Genomic DNA, 18,693 nt, shown 5'->3' with positions numbered 1-18,693 from the left:
ACGCGCGGTAGGAACCCGGGTTTCGAGGATCACTTTGTCCTCTTCTGCTACCCCGAGCAGTCCACGGACCGACCTTCTCCATGTTGTCTTATGACTTATTTCTCAATTTCCCTTTTTCAGACTCCAGCGTGATTTCGGACAGCGTCTGGAACTCAGCTCTGCATGCGGTTGTTGAACCATCACTTCTATCAGTTTGACATGAATGACCAAGATTTTTCAAAAACTCAATTTGTGACGCAGATTTTTCGGGACATTCACGATATATTGCTCAAACCCATGTTGCATGCGTCATGCGTCGCAACCTCACTGGGCGACTCAAGCAGGTTTCTGGAAGGTGGGAGAGCGTCGGGACCAACAAATTCTCCTAATCAAGACGATCGGAAGCCTCGCGAATGCAGGAACAATCACGGGAGCTTTACTTGATCATTCGGATTATGTGTCCCGCTCGGGAGCTTGTTAAGTGCCCGCATCAAATACCGGGACTGCATGGGGAGCCTGGACAGCGTCCAATGCTTTAAGCACCTGAAATGCTGGATTTCAAAGTCCGACTTCGGCGCACGACCTGAAATCATTCCCAAGTCCGAATCCAAAGGTGTTGATAACATCTTGCGAGCCGAAAGATCTCGGACAACAACCGATCGTCCGAAGAGCCCCGTCCCGCTCATCGTGGTGGTGGCCAAATTTGTGGATGAACACATTCTTGTCGGACATGAGCCGGGCCTCATAGTGGACCAAAGGCCTCTTTGGCTGCGATAGTAGGGTATGTCCGTCGCAAAAGACCCAGATTCCCACCAACTCGCCGACTCCTCACCGACCGGAACGCACCCGCTCCCTCCGCTGAACGAATGCGGCAACCCGTTTGTTGATAACGACTTGCTCTTGCTGAAGAAGGTAGGTGAATCTCGCCAGCACTGGTTGTGCAATGGTCCAGATTTCAATGCCTGCTCTGCACCTTGCTTGTCTTTCGCGCCTTCATCAAATGGCCAAACCGCGCGTGTGGGCAAGGTGGGATTTTTGTGTCCACACCAATGAAACCTGCAAGGGATGCCAGACATTGATCTGCAATCTGGCCCAGGAACCCGACCACTCAAAAGTCTACATGACTCCAGTTTTTAACATGCTCGGTCAGGGCAGCTCCGGGGTAGGATTTCTTTTTAGAGGCTGCCCAGGAGCGCTGCACCAGCTTCTTCTAGAAGGTTAATTCCGCCCTGTGATTTAATTGTAACTAAATCCTTATTCTTGGTTGTAGCGATGGCACTCTGCAATCGTCCTTGCGCAGGTTTCATCCAGCCCCAGCGACTCTCACTGCTTGGCGAGACGAACAGCTGAGAATAGGGCGGGCAGCGTCGCAGATTAAATTGATTTTTGGGCAACTTTTGCCTATTCTTAGCTGATAACTTCGGTCGGAGACTGGGGCTAAGTAATTAACCCGACGTCACTGACGTAAACAGGAGACAGTCTGCTTCGTAGTCAAGTTGTCTATTAAAGGAAATGCCAAGAACTCATCATACAAATAGCTTCAATATTTCAAGGGCCTGTGGCGAAGTGAAATATTTTGTATGTTATCGAGTCAATCCTCATGATACTGTATTAGGGCCCGTCTTGTACCTAAATCATGTAGAACCGTATATTGTGCAATTATGCCACCTCTCAGTGAGTTATGTCTGAGGTCTTACGCTGAGAGCACTGTTACCTAGCCGCAAAGGCCGAGGCCCCTTGAGCGAATCACCACAACGCGCCAATACTATTACTTGTATAACAGTTCTTAGCTTGAGGTGCGGAAAGAGCTGTTTTGTGGTTTCGCCGTCGCCTGTGTCCTTGAATGCAGGCACTACTTGTAAAATTATCAAGCCTCCCAAGTCGCTATTAGAGGACTACAAAGCATGTTTCGTAAGTCTCGTTGATTTCAGTCTGAGTGTCGGAGTACCTGACGCGTGACAGGAGTCTCGCTGTATGGTGTTGTTGCCTGGCATAATCGTTGTTGCGATTATGCTCGTTCATATAGGTATGATGAGGATTTGTCATGTCCTCACGCCGTGAGCTCAAACAGAGCGAGTTTTCTCGCTCAGTGGGCTAGGATAATTTTTCACTGCGCTGCTTGTCAGCGAAAGAAGGCCTGGTTGACCTGCTCTCCTAATTGGACTTACAGGGCTTCACGATCTATCTTGAGAGATAAATCATATCCATCGCTCGTCTCTTTGGCTTAGCTAGTCGACCGAATTGATCTTTGACAAACAGGATCAGCCCATACAATTGAACTAAGATACCCCTTCATGCACCGATTGAGTTTCGGCGAAGATGTAATGATACCTATCCAACAGCTTGCGTACGAACTTGAAGTTATCAGTCATGAACACAAGAGTTGGCTTGGTCCTTGTAGATTGAATGCGCTTCTAGATATCCTTGATTTGAACTTATGATCGAAGATCAAGATGGTTCTCAAAAAACCACTGAGGAATGTCTTGCGTAGAAGGCATTAAAAATTCCGAAGTCCGCCATCGCCATTGAGACACCTGTAAAGATTCTGCCTGAAAAAGCGGGAAATATCTTCTCCTCAAAGCCGGAGAAAGCTAGCGAGTCTGCCCTCAATTCAACTTCAATACTTATAAAACGCCGATTTACCAGTCGTCAGTATGTGTGGTCTAACCGCAGCACTTCCCGTCTTATCAGTTATTATGATCGCTAAGTACCTTATTTCAAGGTCTTTGATCTTGCACGATGATCGAATTTGCCGATAAATCATAACCCTTGAGTTGGATATCGTCGCATTTTCTTTTAAGTTTTCAGCCTTCGGTAAACCGTAGTCGATGCACCGCTGTAATTCAATTTGGGTAGGGTCCAAGACGCACATTCAGGAGGCTGAAAGTTGACTTGAGCTCTTGAGTTGAAGTCGATAACTGGGAAGATTCATGGAAGAGACGCTCACGCAAGGTAAGGATGCCAAGGCAATTCTAAACTTTCTGCACGGGTCTTCTCATCTGAAAGGAAGGAGACTGGCGAGGACCCCGATTTCTGGGAGGATATGATACGGAGTCAGGCTTTAGGACAAGCTCAAGTTGACTTGGGCTACGAGGAGATGATCCAAGCGGAACTGGAAGAGATTGAAACGAGGACATCTTTCTCGCCACAGTACTCGGAATACAGCCGACGTCGAAGAAATCTGGAGTTAGTGGGCCGCAAAAAATGGGCTAGGGGAATTGCGTGCTTTGCTCTCCCGTATTCCCAACCTAATGTCTTCACGCTACGCACAAGAGAGGAAAAGAGACGGGTGTGGTGTGTATATCGAAACAGGACAGGCCCCTAGCCCCACCATGGAGCGTATCAGCGAGACGCTGAAAGAGCCTTCGATGCGTATCATGACGCAGATGGGAGCAGTAGAGATTACCCTCGCCGACGTGAAGGGCTTCAGGCGCCTTAGATACCTCGGGATTGATGCCGCCATACTCATGGGGGCATAATTCCGCAGAGAAATCATTAAGGAGGAGTTCCCTTCCCAATGGTTCAGCATGCCGCTTGACGAATTAGCTCCACCACGGTTGGTGGACACGTTTCCTTCATCCATCAAATCGGCTCCGATATTGGCGCTGTCCTGGGACTGTGACAAACCAGATCCCAGGGCGACAAAATGCCTTCAAGTTTTAGTTGTCGGTCTTCTTAGCAAAAGGCATTGTGAACAATGGCTACCGAGGTAAAAGTTCGGTTTCTCAGCCCCAGGAAACAATATGTGGAACATTTTATTGGACGAGTACGATGTTAAGTGGGCTACGATTTCCCTGCAAGATGGAAGGGAACTCCAGCCAGACTTCGTCCATCATTTCCACGAACGGTTTGAAATTCCTATCCTACTGACGGCTTTATCAACTTTGATGACTACGATTCCGACGATGAGATCATCAAGACGGCAAAGGCGGGCTCGAGGACAGCGAGTCGAGGAAGAAGAAGAAAAAGAAGACAAAAAGACAATGAATTGAGGATAATTATTAGGTAGAAGTTGAAGGAAAGAGATAGTCGAAAAACACGACACATCAGTTTGCACCGGTAGGCTTCAGGCATAAAAACACCACCTTGAAGCCTCATAGGAGCCAGCACTGTTGAGCGACAACTTGCCCACAACATAGCAGTGACGGCGGTAAGCCTCGATCACTCGAGTGCTCGCATGTTTATCTTCGACCACTTCAGCTGATAGACAAGTGAAATACAAAGCTCTGATCGGGACAAAGTACGCCGAGACAGCAAGCTATGAACAATTGCTTGGTCGCTCTTTTCCCCGCATTTCTAACGGCTATGGATGGAAGCGACCTGCACCCCGGCATAAGCCAAAGGTGCACTGCATTAGTCTCTTGATTGTGTGAACGGGCATATTGGAATTGGGACGTCCGAAAATACGCGTATTCGTTCTGAGACAGGTTGCCCCTAGCAAACATGATTCAATGCAATACAGATGCTTGCTTTGTTCTCGTTCTTGGTACGAGGACTACCTACAAGTGCCGAGGTTCGTGCGATTGAGCGCAGAGGTGTGTATCCCACATCGTACCAACTTCATCATGTTAGTAGCTTCGAGTACCAGACGCAAGACTAGTCCATGAACTTGGTTATGTGCTCTTTGGTCGTCAGTGGTGAGCTACATTTAGATACTGCTTGTTGTTACCCAAGATCACACGAAGCGGCCCGATCTCGTTGTTATTTACCCCGAGGAAACTAACCGATATTCCTCTGTCCACCATTCTACGAACGCAACATTCGCAAACTTGGCGCCTAGCTGTGTCTCTGTCATGTTAATAGTTGAGTTTTAGCCCGCGCATTGTTCTATTTAAATCGCGATGACAAGTTCTTCCACAATCTGCTGGTCGAGAGGCTGTGCAAGACAACAAGACTTCAATATTTACTAGAACTATTCTCAGAATGACCACAATCCGGCATGCAATTAGCCTTTTTGCCCTACTCCTCACTAATTGCGAACCCATCCGAGCTTCTGACTGCACCCAGTCCCCAGATAACTTCCTCCATCCACCATCCCAAGAGCGCCCAAAGTTCAGATACTGGCTTCCAGACGCTAGTGTAGACGCGGGGACTGTAGAAGCGGACATAAAGGCAGCGGGTGACATTGGGGCTGGGGGCGTAGAGTTCTTGCCGTTCTACAACTATGGAGGAGATCTTGGGCCAGCCCCAACCGGGGTAAACTGGTCTACTTACGGCTTTGGTACTCCTGCTCATCTTAATCTCTTCACATCAGCTTTGAAGGCCCATGAACAGGCGGGATTGACCATGGACTTTTCACTTGGACCGAATCAGGGACAAGGTATTCCGGCTCACCCTGATGATGAGGGATTGCAGTGGGACTTGGTAAGTAGTTGCAAATCATCCACAGCTTTCGACGATGGAAACAGCTGAGTCTATTTTACTGAACTCCTTGCACACCTCAGGTTTCCTTCAGCCAAGCTGTCTCCAATCGCAGCTTTCTCAACGAAACAATTCCCGGCTGGGGGGATGGTGAGCTAGTTGCTGTCGTGTCCGCTGTCGTAGTGTCTCGAGCGAACATTTCTTCCAACATCATTGGGATTACCGGCTCGACGACTGTATCTTACCAGGATCTCGTTTTGGAAAATGGATGTTAGGCCTCGCTGGTCAGGCCTCGTCGGTTAAGGGATAGCTCAGGGGGCATAAAGAGGGGGACTAAGTAACAAAGGAGTAGCTTAAGTATATATAAAGCGCTAGTAATATACCTCGAGGGAAGGGTAGATTTTAGTAATTCCTCTTTTAGACCCTAATAATAATTAGCTTTTATAAGCTTTTTCTTTATATTATATACTTATTAATAATTTAAAATCTCTATTTATAAAAGGGACTAGGCTAAAAGCTTAAAATATTAATAAGAACGAGACGTAATAAGAGAGCGTAGTTAGTATTATAATAATAAAAAAAAGATAACTCTTTTTTATTAAACCCCTTAGAATTACCTCCTCCCTAATAAATAATATAAAAACGAAGTATAATAAAATAAATAACGTAATAATAATATAAAAGGACTATATTATTAAAAATATTAACAAATTTTAAATAAAATAGTAAACCTCTTACCCTTACTCGCTAATACCTAAACCGAACGATAAATAATAAGCTAGTAAAACTATAGGAATAAGAACGATAATTAAAAAAAAAATCCTTATTATAATATATAAAGAGCGCTTATATAAAAGATAAGTAAATTTAGAACGCTTATAGAGCTCTTTAAATAGCCCGGCCCCCGCGCTAAGGGCTATAGTTTTAATTATAATAACCTCGGACGTTAGTTTTAATATAAACGAGAATATAAACCCCCGGATTGAAGATAGTTCGATAAATAAAGCTATATTTAAAGCGCTACTCGAATAACGATAAAGTAATAAGTTCGTATTACCTAAGCCCCTATTTACTAGCTCCCTCCCGATTTAAATAAGTATTATAAATAGAACGTTTATATTTAAGCTATTATCCCTTCTTAACTTATTATATATTAATAAATCGGTATAGGATCTATAAAGCTTTCTTTTTAATTATTATTATTATTTCGACTTATAGGCTTAATAAATAAGAATAGACTATAATAAAATAGTATATATAGTTAGCTACTTAAGTAGTAGCGTAAAGACCTCTTAAATATATTATATTTTTAATTACTAAAGGACCCCTAGGTTTATAATAAACTAAGTTATATAAGAAGAACTAAAGACCTTTTTATAAAATAACCTATTTAATCTTACTAATTAAGGAATAGTAATAAGTATATAACTAAATAGTACTTCGTAAAGTTAAAGAGAGAAAGTTAACGAGTTTATTAACTATATTAATAAGCTCGAGATAGAACTAAAATATATTTTAATAAAGAAATAGAGGATCTCTATGCTAATAAGTAAGCTACGGCCCGAACTACGCCTTATAATAATATTATAAATAGAACTTCTGTGGACTTATTTATAATTAGTATTATTAATAAGATATATTAAATAATCCTCGTTATTAATAAAGAGCCTACGAACGTCCCCTAGGTAATATTTTAACTTAAACTCGAACGAGCTAATAAGAAAATACCGGGGTATTAATAAGTTAAATACGTAAGGGACCCGCCGTAACTCGCTTAGTAAGGATACTACGTATTATAATTATAAAGAGACTAGCTATATTATCAGGGATTACTTATAACTATAAGAGTAATATTAATAATACTATAATTATAATAAAACTAAGTACCTTATTAATAGCTACCTAAGCGTTATATATTATAAATATAACTAGAAGGGGTATAAGGCCGCTAGTTATTAATTAGACCTTACCCTAACTAAGTAGCACGGATTAATAACGAGCTCGAATACTATTTTAATAAAGAGAGTAGTTAGTAATTAATAAGGGCGGCGTTTAAATATCCTAACTTATATATACTTAAACTATATATAAAAAAAGCTAAGTGCCCTTATCGATTTAAGAATAAAAAGGAACGTAGTTAATATCGGTCTATTTAATAACTTTAATATTAATTTACGAATTTACTTATTACTATAGTTAATAAATATAGAGGGTAAATAAATAGAGATGCTAAAAAGCTACTACTTACGGCTTCGAATTACTAATAGTAACTACGTAATAAAAATATAGTTATATTACTTCGTAATAACTAATATTACGGCGCCTATACTTATCCTTAGTTTCTCCTAGCTAGAGGATATCGACTTATTAATTAATTAAAAATAAAAAAAGTAGCGATATTTAATTTATAAACAATATATCCGCTTAAATACCTTAAAAAAGGGGCTACTAAACGACTTAATTTTAATAATACTTATATATATCGTAATTAACCTAGTTATAAATAGTAACGTAATACTAATAAGCGTAGCTAAGGATTAAAAGCTACGTTACTAAGACTTTAATAACTTATTCTTAAAAGAGAAGGCTATCTCGCTACTAAATAGAGTACTATATAACTACTATATTAAGCTAAACGACGTAGTACCTATTTTTTAGGGACCTATTTATTTATTATTAAACTATAAGCTTAAGATCTTACGTAACTATTCAATAAAAATAAAGGCTAAGGGCTAGATATGCCCTTTTATAAGCCTAGTAAGAGCACCTATTTTTTTTATATTTAAAAAAAGAGGAGAGCTACGACTTTATATTAATTATAGAGCAATTAATAAGATTATATAAAAAGATAAAACGCTGCTATTACTAATTAAAGAGATATTAAATAGACTATTTAATACCTCTATTTTTATAAAGCTAGACCTTAAGAACGCGTACTATTATATACGTATAGCTAAGGGTAATAAATAAAAAACGGCTTTTCGTACTAAATATAAGTAATTTAAGTACCTAGTCGTACCTTTTGGGCTAACTAACGCGCCCGCGACTTTCTAAGCGCATATTAATAACGTTCTAAATAGCCTAGTTAATACTATCTATATCGTATACTTAAATAATATCTTAATATATAGTAACGATTACGTAGTATATAAAGAGTATATACGTAGTATATTATAAAAACTACGGTAATAGAACCTATATCTAAATAATAATAAATACGAGTTCTATATATTATATATAGGATTCTTAGGGTATATTATATTTAACGAAAGTATAGAGATAGAACCCGCGCGTACCGAAGCTATAATAAATTAACTATTTTTAAAAAGTATTAAAAATATATAAACGTTCCTTAGATTTATAAGGTTCTACTATAAATTTATTAATAACTATACTAAAATAATAGCACTTTTAATAAACTTACTAAGGAAAGCAAAACTAGGATAGTTAAAGCTACTAATACCCGCCGTAAAGTTATTTAAGAGGCTACTAGTAGTATTTATTAACGCGCTAATATTATAATATTTCGACCCTACCCTACTTATATAATTATAAATAGACGCTTTAGCTCGAGCTATTAGCTTAGTAATTACGTAATTATTTAAAAGTAATTAATACTTAATTATTTATAAGTTAAGGAAATTAACGGATATAGAGAGCCGTTATAATATAGGAAATACGGAGCTACTAGCTATTATAAACGTACTAAGGAATTAGTAATACTACTTTACTTATAGCCGAGATTAGGTTATAATATTTATAAATTATTTTAACTTATAGTTCTTAAATATAAAAAAAAAACTAAATAGGAAATAGCTACGCTAACTAAATAAACTCGTAGTATTTAATATTAAGATTAGGTTTAAGCTAGGTATAAAAAACTTAGTAAATAAACTATTATAAAGACCTAATTATAATAAAAATAATAATAATAGTAGAGTAGAAGAGCTATTATTAAAAATAAAAAAAGACCTTTATAATATTAAAAATATATAAAAGCCTTTTAAAGTCGTAGTAATTAAGTATATAAGGACGAGCCATAAGAGCAGCTCTTAAGTAAAAAGAATAGTAAGTATTTTAAAAATAAAACTAATAATAATATAAAAAAATAAGTAAAAGAGGTTAAGAGCTCTAGCTCGAGGGAACTCTAAGAAGTATTTCGAGAAGTATAATAAGGCTATAAGCTTAGGGTATTAAAGTTATAATATAATATTTAAAAAGCTATTTAAGCTTATTATTAAAATTATAAATCGTAAGCTACTCGTTCTATAGGACTTTAATATAATAAGAGTATTTAAAATAATAATTAATAAAGAGGGGTTATTAATAATAAGTTAACTATGGGCCGCTTAATAAAAAGACGCTTTTATAAAAGATAAATAGTAAATTAAGAAGAACCGACGGCCTTATTTAGCTAAGAAAAAGTAATAATAGAGCTAAGTATACGACTTAAAAAGGTTATTATACTATAATAACTATGCCTACGTACTACTATATAAGGGGCTAAAGAGGGAAGTTATTAAAATATATTATAATATACTTATAATAAAATATTATAATATAAAACGGATAATAGTGCTACTAAAACGCTATTATTACTAAAATAAAATAAGTAGAGATATAAAAAGTTATATTAATACTTATATAATATATTAGCGGACGAAGCTTTATTATTATAAACTATATAGCTTATTATACCCCCTACTTACCCTAGTTAGGCTATAATAAGAGATATTACTAAACTTTATTATAAGCTTACCCGTATTAACTATATTAATTAAGAAGCGCCCCTACGACGTAGTACTTATTATAATAAACTAATTTATAAAGTATAGCGTTTATATTACTACGAGGACGACCCTTATAGCCTAGGGATTCGTAGACCTCTTATTTATAAAATCTTTTATTAAGTTTAAAATACTTAGAAGAATCGTTTCTAATAGGGGGTCGTTATTTATAAATAAGTTTTAAACTTATTTTTATTACTTCTTAATAATAAAGAGGTATTTTAGTACTACGTTCTACCCGTAAATAGATAGTTAAATAGAATAGTAAAACTAATATTTAGAGTAGTACCTTCGCTATTTTTATACTTAGGACTAATCGGATTAAGTATAGCGTCTTTATTTAGCTAAGTTTATATATAATAATACTTAATACTTAGTAATCCGTAAAGCGCTTATTAAGGCCCTACTTAGGTTCTTATTTATATACTTTATATTAATCTTAACGGGGGCTCGAGATAATATATAAAATATCTTAACTAAAGAGCGTACGGCCTAACTACGAGCTAATTAAAAAGCTTTATAACCCCTTATATAAAAAGTACGTAAGACGTATAAGTAATAAGTTAATAAAGCTAAGATAGATATATTATATAAAATAGGTAATTAAGTACTATTATTCGAGAAGAATATTAATAAGTAGCGTCTTAGCTAGAAGTTAGTTAATAAGTATTTAGGCCTATTTAAAATTAAATTAATAATTAAAACGGTAAGGGTCGCTTATTAATTAAATATATTAACGTAGTATAAAATATACGATATATTCTATATATCCCTACTTAAGCCGTATTAATACCGCAAGGAAGCCCTTTAAAAGCCCTTATTTATTAAGGATATAAACGGGGAGCTATTTTATAAAATAAAAAATATTATATAATATAGAGGGCCGAAGAGGAGGTAATAATACCTAATCTAGTAAAAGGGATATAGTAATAACGAAGATATGTAAAAGCTAGCTAAGTATATTAAAAACGTAGCGATAATTAATATATATAAAAAACGAGTTTTAATTAAGTAGCGCGCCCTAGTTCTTAATAAGCTTAATAACGTAGCGAACTAGTTATTAATAATAATAAAAAGGGGGCTATATAGTTATAATTAAGTAGTATAAACGCGCTAATTATGAACTATTTCCCTAATCCTTATAATGCGCAAGAGGACCGCTTTTATTTATAAAAAAACTACCTTTACGTACAGAAAGGCTACTTTAGTTATTATCCTAGGGGTCGTTACGGAAAAAATAATCTCTTTATTATTGACGAATTTATAAATAATTAGCTACGAATACGGAACATAAGCAGGGCGACTATATATTAGTTAAAATATTATTTAAATAGCGTACCTCGTTATAAATAGTACGAAATAGTGCGATTATAGCGTCGTTATAAAATAAAAATATAGCGTAAAAAGAGCTTATAACTACTTTATCGTCGTTATTATTAATAATAAAGGTCGAGTGGGCCTCTTTATTAGCGCGCTTAAGCGCCCTCTGCGTATTATTAATAGTAATTTAATAAGTTTACTAGAGCTATAAAATAATATTAACGACCTAAATAATAATAATAATAAAATAATAATAAAATAATAAACCTTTAAATCGTAAACGTTATCGTTCGAAGTAAGAGCGGTGCTCTATAGGGTTTAGACTATAAATTTTATAAACTTAGGGACCTAAGATATTATTAAAATAATACGTAAAAAAAGTAATAGAGCTATAACTATATTAAGTACTTATTATATTTTTATAAAAATAGTTCTGCGCGGTATACTTAATATAACGTATACTAAATCTTAAAAAAATATTAAATAAAGGAGCGAACTAGGGGCTATAAATTACTAACCTAGTTAATTATAATACTTAGTTTTTAAATCGAGCGCTTTATATATAATATAAGCGGGGTAGGGGAGTAAGCGTACCTAGCTAACCCCGATCTTCTTAACGTTCGCTTTTTTCTTTTTTTTAATAAAAGTTTATAATAGTTAGTATAAATAGCGTATAAGTAGTAATATACGTACGAGGTTAGGGTAAGTAAAAACGATATTAAGCTTTTTAAATAGACCGCTACTACTGCTATTATTAAGTATACTTATAGTACTAATAACCGTTCTATTACTAATAATAATAACTCCGTAATTAAAAACTATATTTATATTAAAACGAGTTAGCAATAAATATAAAACGACTTTATAAAAGACTTACTTAAGCGCGGGAAGTATATAAGAATAGGGATTTAAAAAATATTTATTAGCTATAATATTTACGTAATAAGGGAGTAATATAAACGTTAATAAAAATAAGAGACTATATATAAAAAGGATAATTATAAATAAAAAAGAAAAAAGGAATTTAGAATTATAATAGCTTAAAAGGGGGTTAGTATTAATAAATAAAAGTAAGGTAATAACTACTTAAGTATTAATAGTTATAAAGACGGCTTATAAATAAGAGCGACTTAAGTATAGAATTATAAAGCTATTATCCAGAGTAAGGGGTCTATACTCGGGCCGATGGGTATTACTTATACCTACCCTCGTATTATATATTTAAAAACTTCCTAAATAAAAAATTAATATAATATATATAAACTATAAATAGGCTTTAAAATAAAGCCTAGGGGAGGGAGTATTTTATTAAGCTTTGTTAATTAGGCCTTATTAATTAAAAAATAGCTTAGGGAGTATAAAGAGGGGGACTAAGTAATAAAAGAGTAGCTTAAGTATATATAGAGCGCTAGTAATATACCTCGAGGGAAGGGCAGATTTTAGTAATTCCTCTTTTAGACCCTAATAGCAGTTAGCCTCTGTGAGCTTCTTCCCTATGTCACACACCTATTGACAATGGATCTCTCACAGACATTACCTCAAGTGTCTCAGGCGATGGCATACTATCCTGGAAGCCCGCTAGATCCTTGCGCAGTGGATCTGACCACGAGCTGTTCTTTTTCTACGAAAAGCTGTCTCTCAACCAAAACGTTCACTTCCCATCAAATACGACGAAAACCATTTGGGACAATGGGTCGTATATCGTGGACCACTTCAGCGCCCAAGGAGCTCGGACAGTGCAGGCCTTCTGGGAGCAATATCTGCTTACTGACGAGCTGAAAGGACTTTTGAGAGACGTTGGAAATTATGGTATGATGTCTTCTAAACTTGGTGGCAGTCTTATCAGCTAACTTTGGCGTGATCCTAGGATGGGAGGATAGCATCGAAATTCCTTCGAATATTTCATGGACCCGCTCGCTTCCAACACGGTTCCAAGGAATGTTCGCATACGACTTGAAACCATACCTGCCTCTCGTCATGTTCAGCAACAACAACATCAATCTCCAAAGCACCTCCCCAGGAACTACGCGCTGCACTTTGGACCGACTGGATCAGGGAAAGGGTTATGTCAACGACTATCGTGAGACTTTGGCAGCAGGATACCAAGAGTACCTCGCCACACTTTCACAGTGGCTTCAGAGTCTGGAAGTCAAGGGACTATCATCCCAGCCATCTTACAACCTACCCATGGATATGGAGGCTTCGATCCCGTTTGTTGACGCTCCCGAGTGTGAAAGTCTTCAGGGGCACGACAACATCGATGGGTATCGGCAATTCTCTGGTCCAGCAAATCTCGCGCGGAAAAAGATCGTCTCCATCGAACTTGGCGCGGTTTTTGGGAAGGCATACAGCTACACCATTCCAGAGCTGCTCTTTGCCGCGAATCGCGCCGTTGCAGGTGGTGTGAACCAATTCGTTATTCACGGGCAGTCATACACCGGCAACTATCCCCAAACAACGTGGCCGGGGTACACGGCATTCATCTTCTACGTCTCAGACCTATATTCGCCCAAAAGACCAGACTGGAATCACGGCCTTCAGGCAGCCTTGAGTTACATGTCGAGGTTGCAGCATATCCAGCAACAGGGTGTTCCACGTGCCGATATCGCATTCTATAACAAACAATCTGCTACTGATCCAAACTTTGGAACGGTGTACGCGCCGACAGATTTGATTGATGAAGGTTCGTAACATTGCGGATCAAATTGGGTCATAGACCGGCCACTGACAATGCTTAGGTTGGTCTTACACTTACTTGTCACCGGACAACTTTGACATGCCCAATGCATATGTTGAACACGGTATGCTTGCGCCCCAAGATGCAGCATATCAAGCCATGGTTATCCTCGGATCCCAGAATTTGACGCAACTCTCAATTACGAAGCTGGAGAGCTTCGTGAAAGTTGGGTTGCCTATCATCGTGGCCGGCTCAGTGCCGGGGCTGTACCCTTCAGGGATGCAAATCAATACTGGCCATACTCCTGCAAACAATGAGTTGGTCAAGTTTCTGAATAACACGAACGTACATCACGTTGCAGAGGGTGAGATATCCCAGAAGCTGAACGAACTGAGTCTCAAGCCACGAGTCGGGGTGAGAACCAACGGCACGTGGTATTCCACATGGAGGGAAGACAAAGAAAGTGGCATCGCCTACGCCTACATATTTGGTGACTTGGTCGCAGCAACCGGAGAAGTGGTGGTTCAATCAAAGGGTATTCCCTATTTCTTCGATCTCTGGACGGGAGCCCGCCAAGCGGTTCTCAATTACCGGACCAACGGATCTTCGACAATCATCCCACTCGAACTCGCAGGAAATCAGACAATGGTGATTGCGTTCGCCGACAAAGCAATCCGTGGCACTATAAATCCAGCCATTCATGCTACTCAAGTTTCATCGAACATCGTTGGCTACGGCCCCGTTGGTGATGGCATTGGATTACACGTCGTTGCGTCTTCAGATCCAGCATTCGTCACATCGTCGACCGGCAACAAAATCACTCATTTCAGCCAAGCCCCTGACTCCTTCGAGTTGGGGCCGTGGAATCTGGTTCTTGAGCATTGGGAAGCTCCAGAAAATTTCAGCGATGCAACCATCACAGCTGTCAAGAGCAACACAACTCACCAACTCAGCAAGCTTGTCTCATGGTCGGATCTTCCATATGCAACGAACACGTCTGGGGTTGGCTACTACTCCACAAACTTCACCTGGCCGCCGGAATCGACTACTAGCAGTGCTCACAACACGTCCCTTGGTGCCTACATGAAGTTCCCGCCTGTGTTGAACGCAATAACGGTCTATGTTAATGGCGCCAGACTGCCTCCGCTGGACTCAACCAATCCTACTGCTGACGCCACGTCGTACCTGGTGAAAGGAAACAACCACGTTGTCGCTGTTGTGCCGGGTACGATGTGGAACTACCTTCGCAGTATTTTGCCCGAGATCAGGAGCTCTGGGCGAGAGTTCTCATCAATGGTAACTCTCCCCAAGACCGACAATGGACTGATTGGTGTTGTAGCGGTCGTGCCTTTTGAGATCGTCCCTCTGAAAGCTTAGGACGTGGCCTTTGGACAAGGCAATGATCAACATGCAGGAGGAGCGCACGAAGACATCGCTCAGGTGACAGATAGCCCGAGAAGTCTCAGCCATTGAATAAATGCAGCGATATGAGGACTAAATCTGAGATTCTGATCGGAGTGAGGTGTGCAAAAGTACAAGAACAGTATTTCCCTGTCTTGTTAGTGTCAAGCCGATTATTCCATGTAAGGTAGTTGACTGAATCTGAAGGCAATTTTCGGGAGTATCCTTCTCTGACGTTGCGCCTTCTGGGCTCAGAACAAACCACAGTAGTCACTGCAGATTGCAAACCTTCCATATCTCGCCATATATTGAATTACATAGGTACCTTATGTAGAAGACGTGGCCAAAGTGCGGCTGCTCCATATTTGATGTTGAACGGGTATATTCTTACAGTCAAGGATGAAAAGGAATGAAATACAAAATACCAATCACTCCACCGCGCTCATAAAGCCCCAATAGCCTGGGAGCATCTGGCCCAGAGAGCCCACGATTGGCACATAGTTAGGCGTGAGTATGTTACGAGGAAGTTGCCGTATCCCATCTCCATACGTGTATTCTACCCCGCTTTCACATCCCGGCCAACCAGACTGCCAGCAGTACGCGTGTTTGACTGGGACGTCACTTCACCCAGCCACGATGTCAAGGCTTGATTGAAGCAGGTGACTTCACTGCTCACTTTTGACGTAACGGTTCTTGTTGAATTTCCGGGAGAATGGGAATTTCGAAAAGATTCGGGTCGACCTCATAGTCTTCGGGCCAGAGGCGGGGCAGATCACAACTGCCGGACCGCTCACATTAAGATGGTCACAAGGAAATGAAAGAAAGTCAAGCGATTAGCCCGGCCCGGCAGCTTACGCCATGTTATTCTCACAAGTCCGCGTTCTCAAAACGACCCTATATTAATAGGTATGTGACACAGGGAAGAAGCTTATAGAGGCTAACTACTATTAAGGTCTAAAAAATAAATTATTAAAATCTACCCTTCTCTCGAGGTATACTATTAGCGCTCTATATATACTTAAGCTACTCCTTTATTACTTAGTCCTCTTTTTTATATTTTTAAGCTATTTTTTAATTAATAAAGCCTAATTAATAAAGTTTAATAAAGTACTTACTTTTCTAAGCTTTATTTTAAAGCTTATTTATAATTTATATACGCTATATTAATCTTTTATTCAAGAAGTCCTTAGATATATAGTATAAGAGTAAGTATAAATAATACTTATTAGCCTAAGTATAAACCCCTTATTTTAAATAATAACTTTATAATTTTATATTTAAGTCGTTTTTATTTATAAGCCGTCCTTATAACTACTAGTACCTAAGTAGTTTTTACTTTATTTTTATTTACTAATATTAACCCCCTTTTAAACTATTATAATTCTAAATTCCTTTTTTTTTTTTATAGTTATCTTTTTTATATATAATTTTTTACTTTTATTAACGTTTATATTACTCCCTCGTTATATAAATATTATAGTTAATAAATATTTTTTAAATCCTTATTTTTATATAATTCTTGTACCTAAATAAGTCTCTTATAAAGTCGTTCTATATTCGCTATTAACTCGTTTTAATATAAATATAACTTTTAATTATAAAGTCGCTATTATTAATAATAGAACGGTCGTTAGCGCTATAAGTATACTTAGTAATAATAATAATAATAATCTATTTAAAAAGCTCAATATCCCCTTTACTTACCCTAACCTCGTATATATATTATTACTTATATATTTTTTATATTAACTATTATAAACTCTTATTAAAAAAAAGAAAAGCGAATATTAAAAAAATTAGAGTTAGCTAAGTACGCCCGCTCCCTTACCCCGCTTATATTATATATAAAGTACTTAATTTAAAAACTAAGTATTATAATTAGCTAGGTTAGTAATTTATAGCCCCTAGTTTACTTTTTTATTTAATACCTTTTTAGGATCTAGCGTATATTATATTAAATATATTACGCAGAACTATTTTTATAAAAATATAATAAGCGCTTAGCGTAATTACTATTTTATTACTTCTCTTATATATTATATTAGTAATATTTTAAGTTCTTAAGTCCGTAGAATTTATAATCTAAACTTTATAAAATACTACTCTCGCTTTAAATAATAACGTTTATAATTTAGAGGTTTATTATTTTATTATCGCTTTATTATTATTATTACTTAGGTTATTAATATTATTCTATAGCTTTAATAAACTTATTAAATTATTATTAATAATACGTAAAGGGCGCTTAAGCGCGCTAATAAAAAGGCTTACTCGACTCTTATTAATAATAATAATAATAATAAAATAGTTATAAGCTCTTCTTATACTACGTTTTTATTTTATAATAATATTATAATTATATTACTTCGTACTATTTATAACTAAGTACGCTACTTAAATAATATTCTAATTAATATATAATTACCCCGCTTATACTTTATATTTATAATTAATTATTTATAAATTCGTTAATAATAAAAAGATCATTTCTTTTATAATAACCCTTAAGATAATAACTAGGGCGGCCTTTTTATATATAAGGGTAGTTCTTTTATAAATAAGAGTAGTCCTCTTATATATTATAAAAATTAAAAAAACGGTTCGTAATTAGTATATTTATATTACTTAGTTATAACTATATAGCCCCCTTTTTTTTATTATTAATAACTAGTTCGCTACGTTATTAAGCTTATTAAGAATTAAAGCGTACTATTTAATTAAAACTCGTTTTTTATATATATTAATTAACGCTACGTTTTTAATATATTTAGCTAGTTCCTACGTATCTTTATTATTATTATATCCTTTTTATTAAATTAAGTATTATTACTTCTTTTTTAGCCCTCTATATTATATAATATTTTTTATTTTATAAAATAGCTCTCTATTTATATCCTTAATAAGTAAGGGCTTCTAAGGGGCTTTTTCGTAATATTAATATAGCTCGAATAAGGATATATAAGATATATTATATATTTTATATTATATTGATATATTTAATTAATAAATAACTTTTACCGTTCTCATTATTAATTTAACTTTGAATAGGCTTAAATACTTATTAACTAATTTCTAACTAAAATACTACTTATTAATATTCTTTTTTAATAATAATACTTAGTTATTTATTTTATATAATATATTTATCTTAGCTTTATTAATTTATTA

General features: G+C 36.6%; 4 protein-coding genes across 4 annotated transcripts; 3 read left to right on the top strand and 1 right to left on the bottom strand.

The window, feature by feature from the left end:
* Positions 1–404: 404 nt before the first annotated feature.
* On the bottom strand, positions 405–1,055 carry CLUP02_04371 (uncharacterized protein; the record flags this gene model as incomplete). The annotated part of the gene is made up of 1 exon (XM_049283384.1): positions 405–1,055. One exon carries the CDS (start codon positions 1,053–1,055, stop codon positions 405–407), a length of 651 nt encoding a protein of 216 aa, XP_049140527.1.
* A 2,175-nt stretch (positions 1,056–3,230) lies between these two features.
* CLUP02_04370 (uncharacterized protein) lies at positions 3,231–3,458 on the top strand (the record flags this gene model as incomplete). Its single annotated transcript, XM_049283383.1, has 1 exon — positions 3,231–3,458. One exon carries the CDS (start codon positions 3,231–3,233, stop codon positions 3,456–3,458), a length of 228 nt encoding a protein of 75 aa, XP_049140526.1.
* A 1,444-nt stretch (positions 3,459–4,902) lies between these two features.
* Positions 4,903–5,391, top strand: CLUP02_04369 (uncharacterized protein; the record flags this gene model as incomplete). Its single annotated transcript, XM_049283382.1, has 1 exon — positions 4,903–5,391. The coding sequence occupies one exon, from the start codon at positions 4,903–4,905 to the stop codon at positions 5,389–5,391; it is 489 nt and encodes a 162-aa protein (XP_049140525.1).
* Positions 5,392–12,934: 7,543 nt separating this feature from the next.
* On the top strand, positions 12,935–15,501 carry CLUP02_04368 (uncharacterized protein; the record flags this gene model as incomplete). The annotated part of the gene is made up of 3 exons (XM_049283381.1): positions 12,935–13,256; positions 13,315–14,130; positions 14,186–15,501. Coding segments are annotated over 3 exons (2,454 nt in total), but the record flags the coding sequence as incomplete, so codon positions are not given.
* Between the last annotated feature and the right edge of the window lie 3,192 nt (positions 15,502–18,693).

This window comes from Colletotrichum lupini, chromosome 2 (genome assembly GCF_023278565.1).
Source record: "Colletotrichum lupini chromosome 2, complete sequence".
In the NCBI taxonomy this organism is placed as follows: domain Eukaryota; kingdom Fungi; phylum Ascomycota; class Sordariomycetes; order Glomerellales; family Glomerellaceae; genus Colletotrichum; species Colletotrichum lupini.
This window is presented reverse-complemented; position numbering and strand designations above follow the sequence as displayed.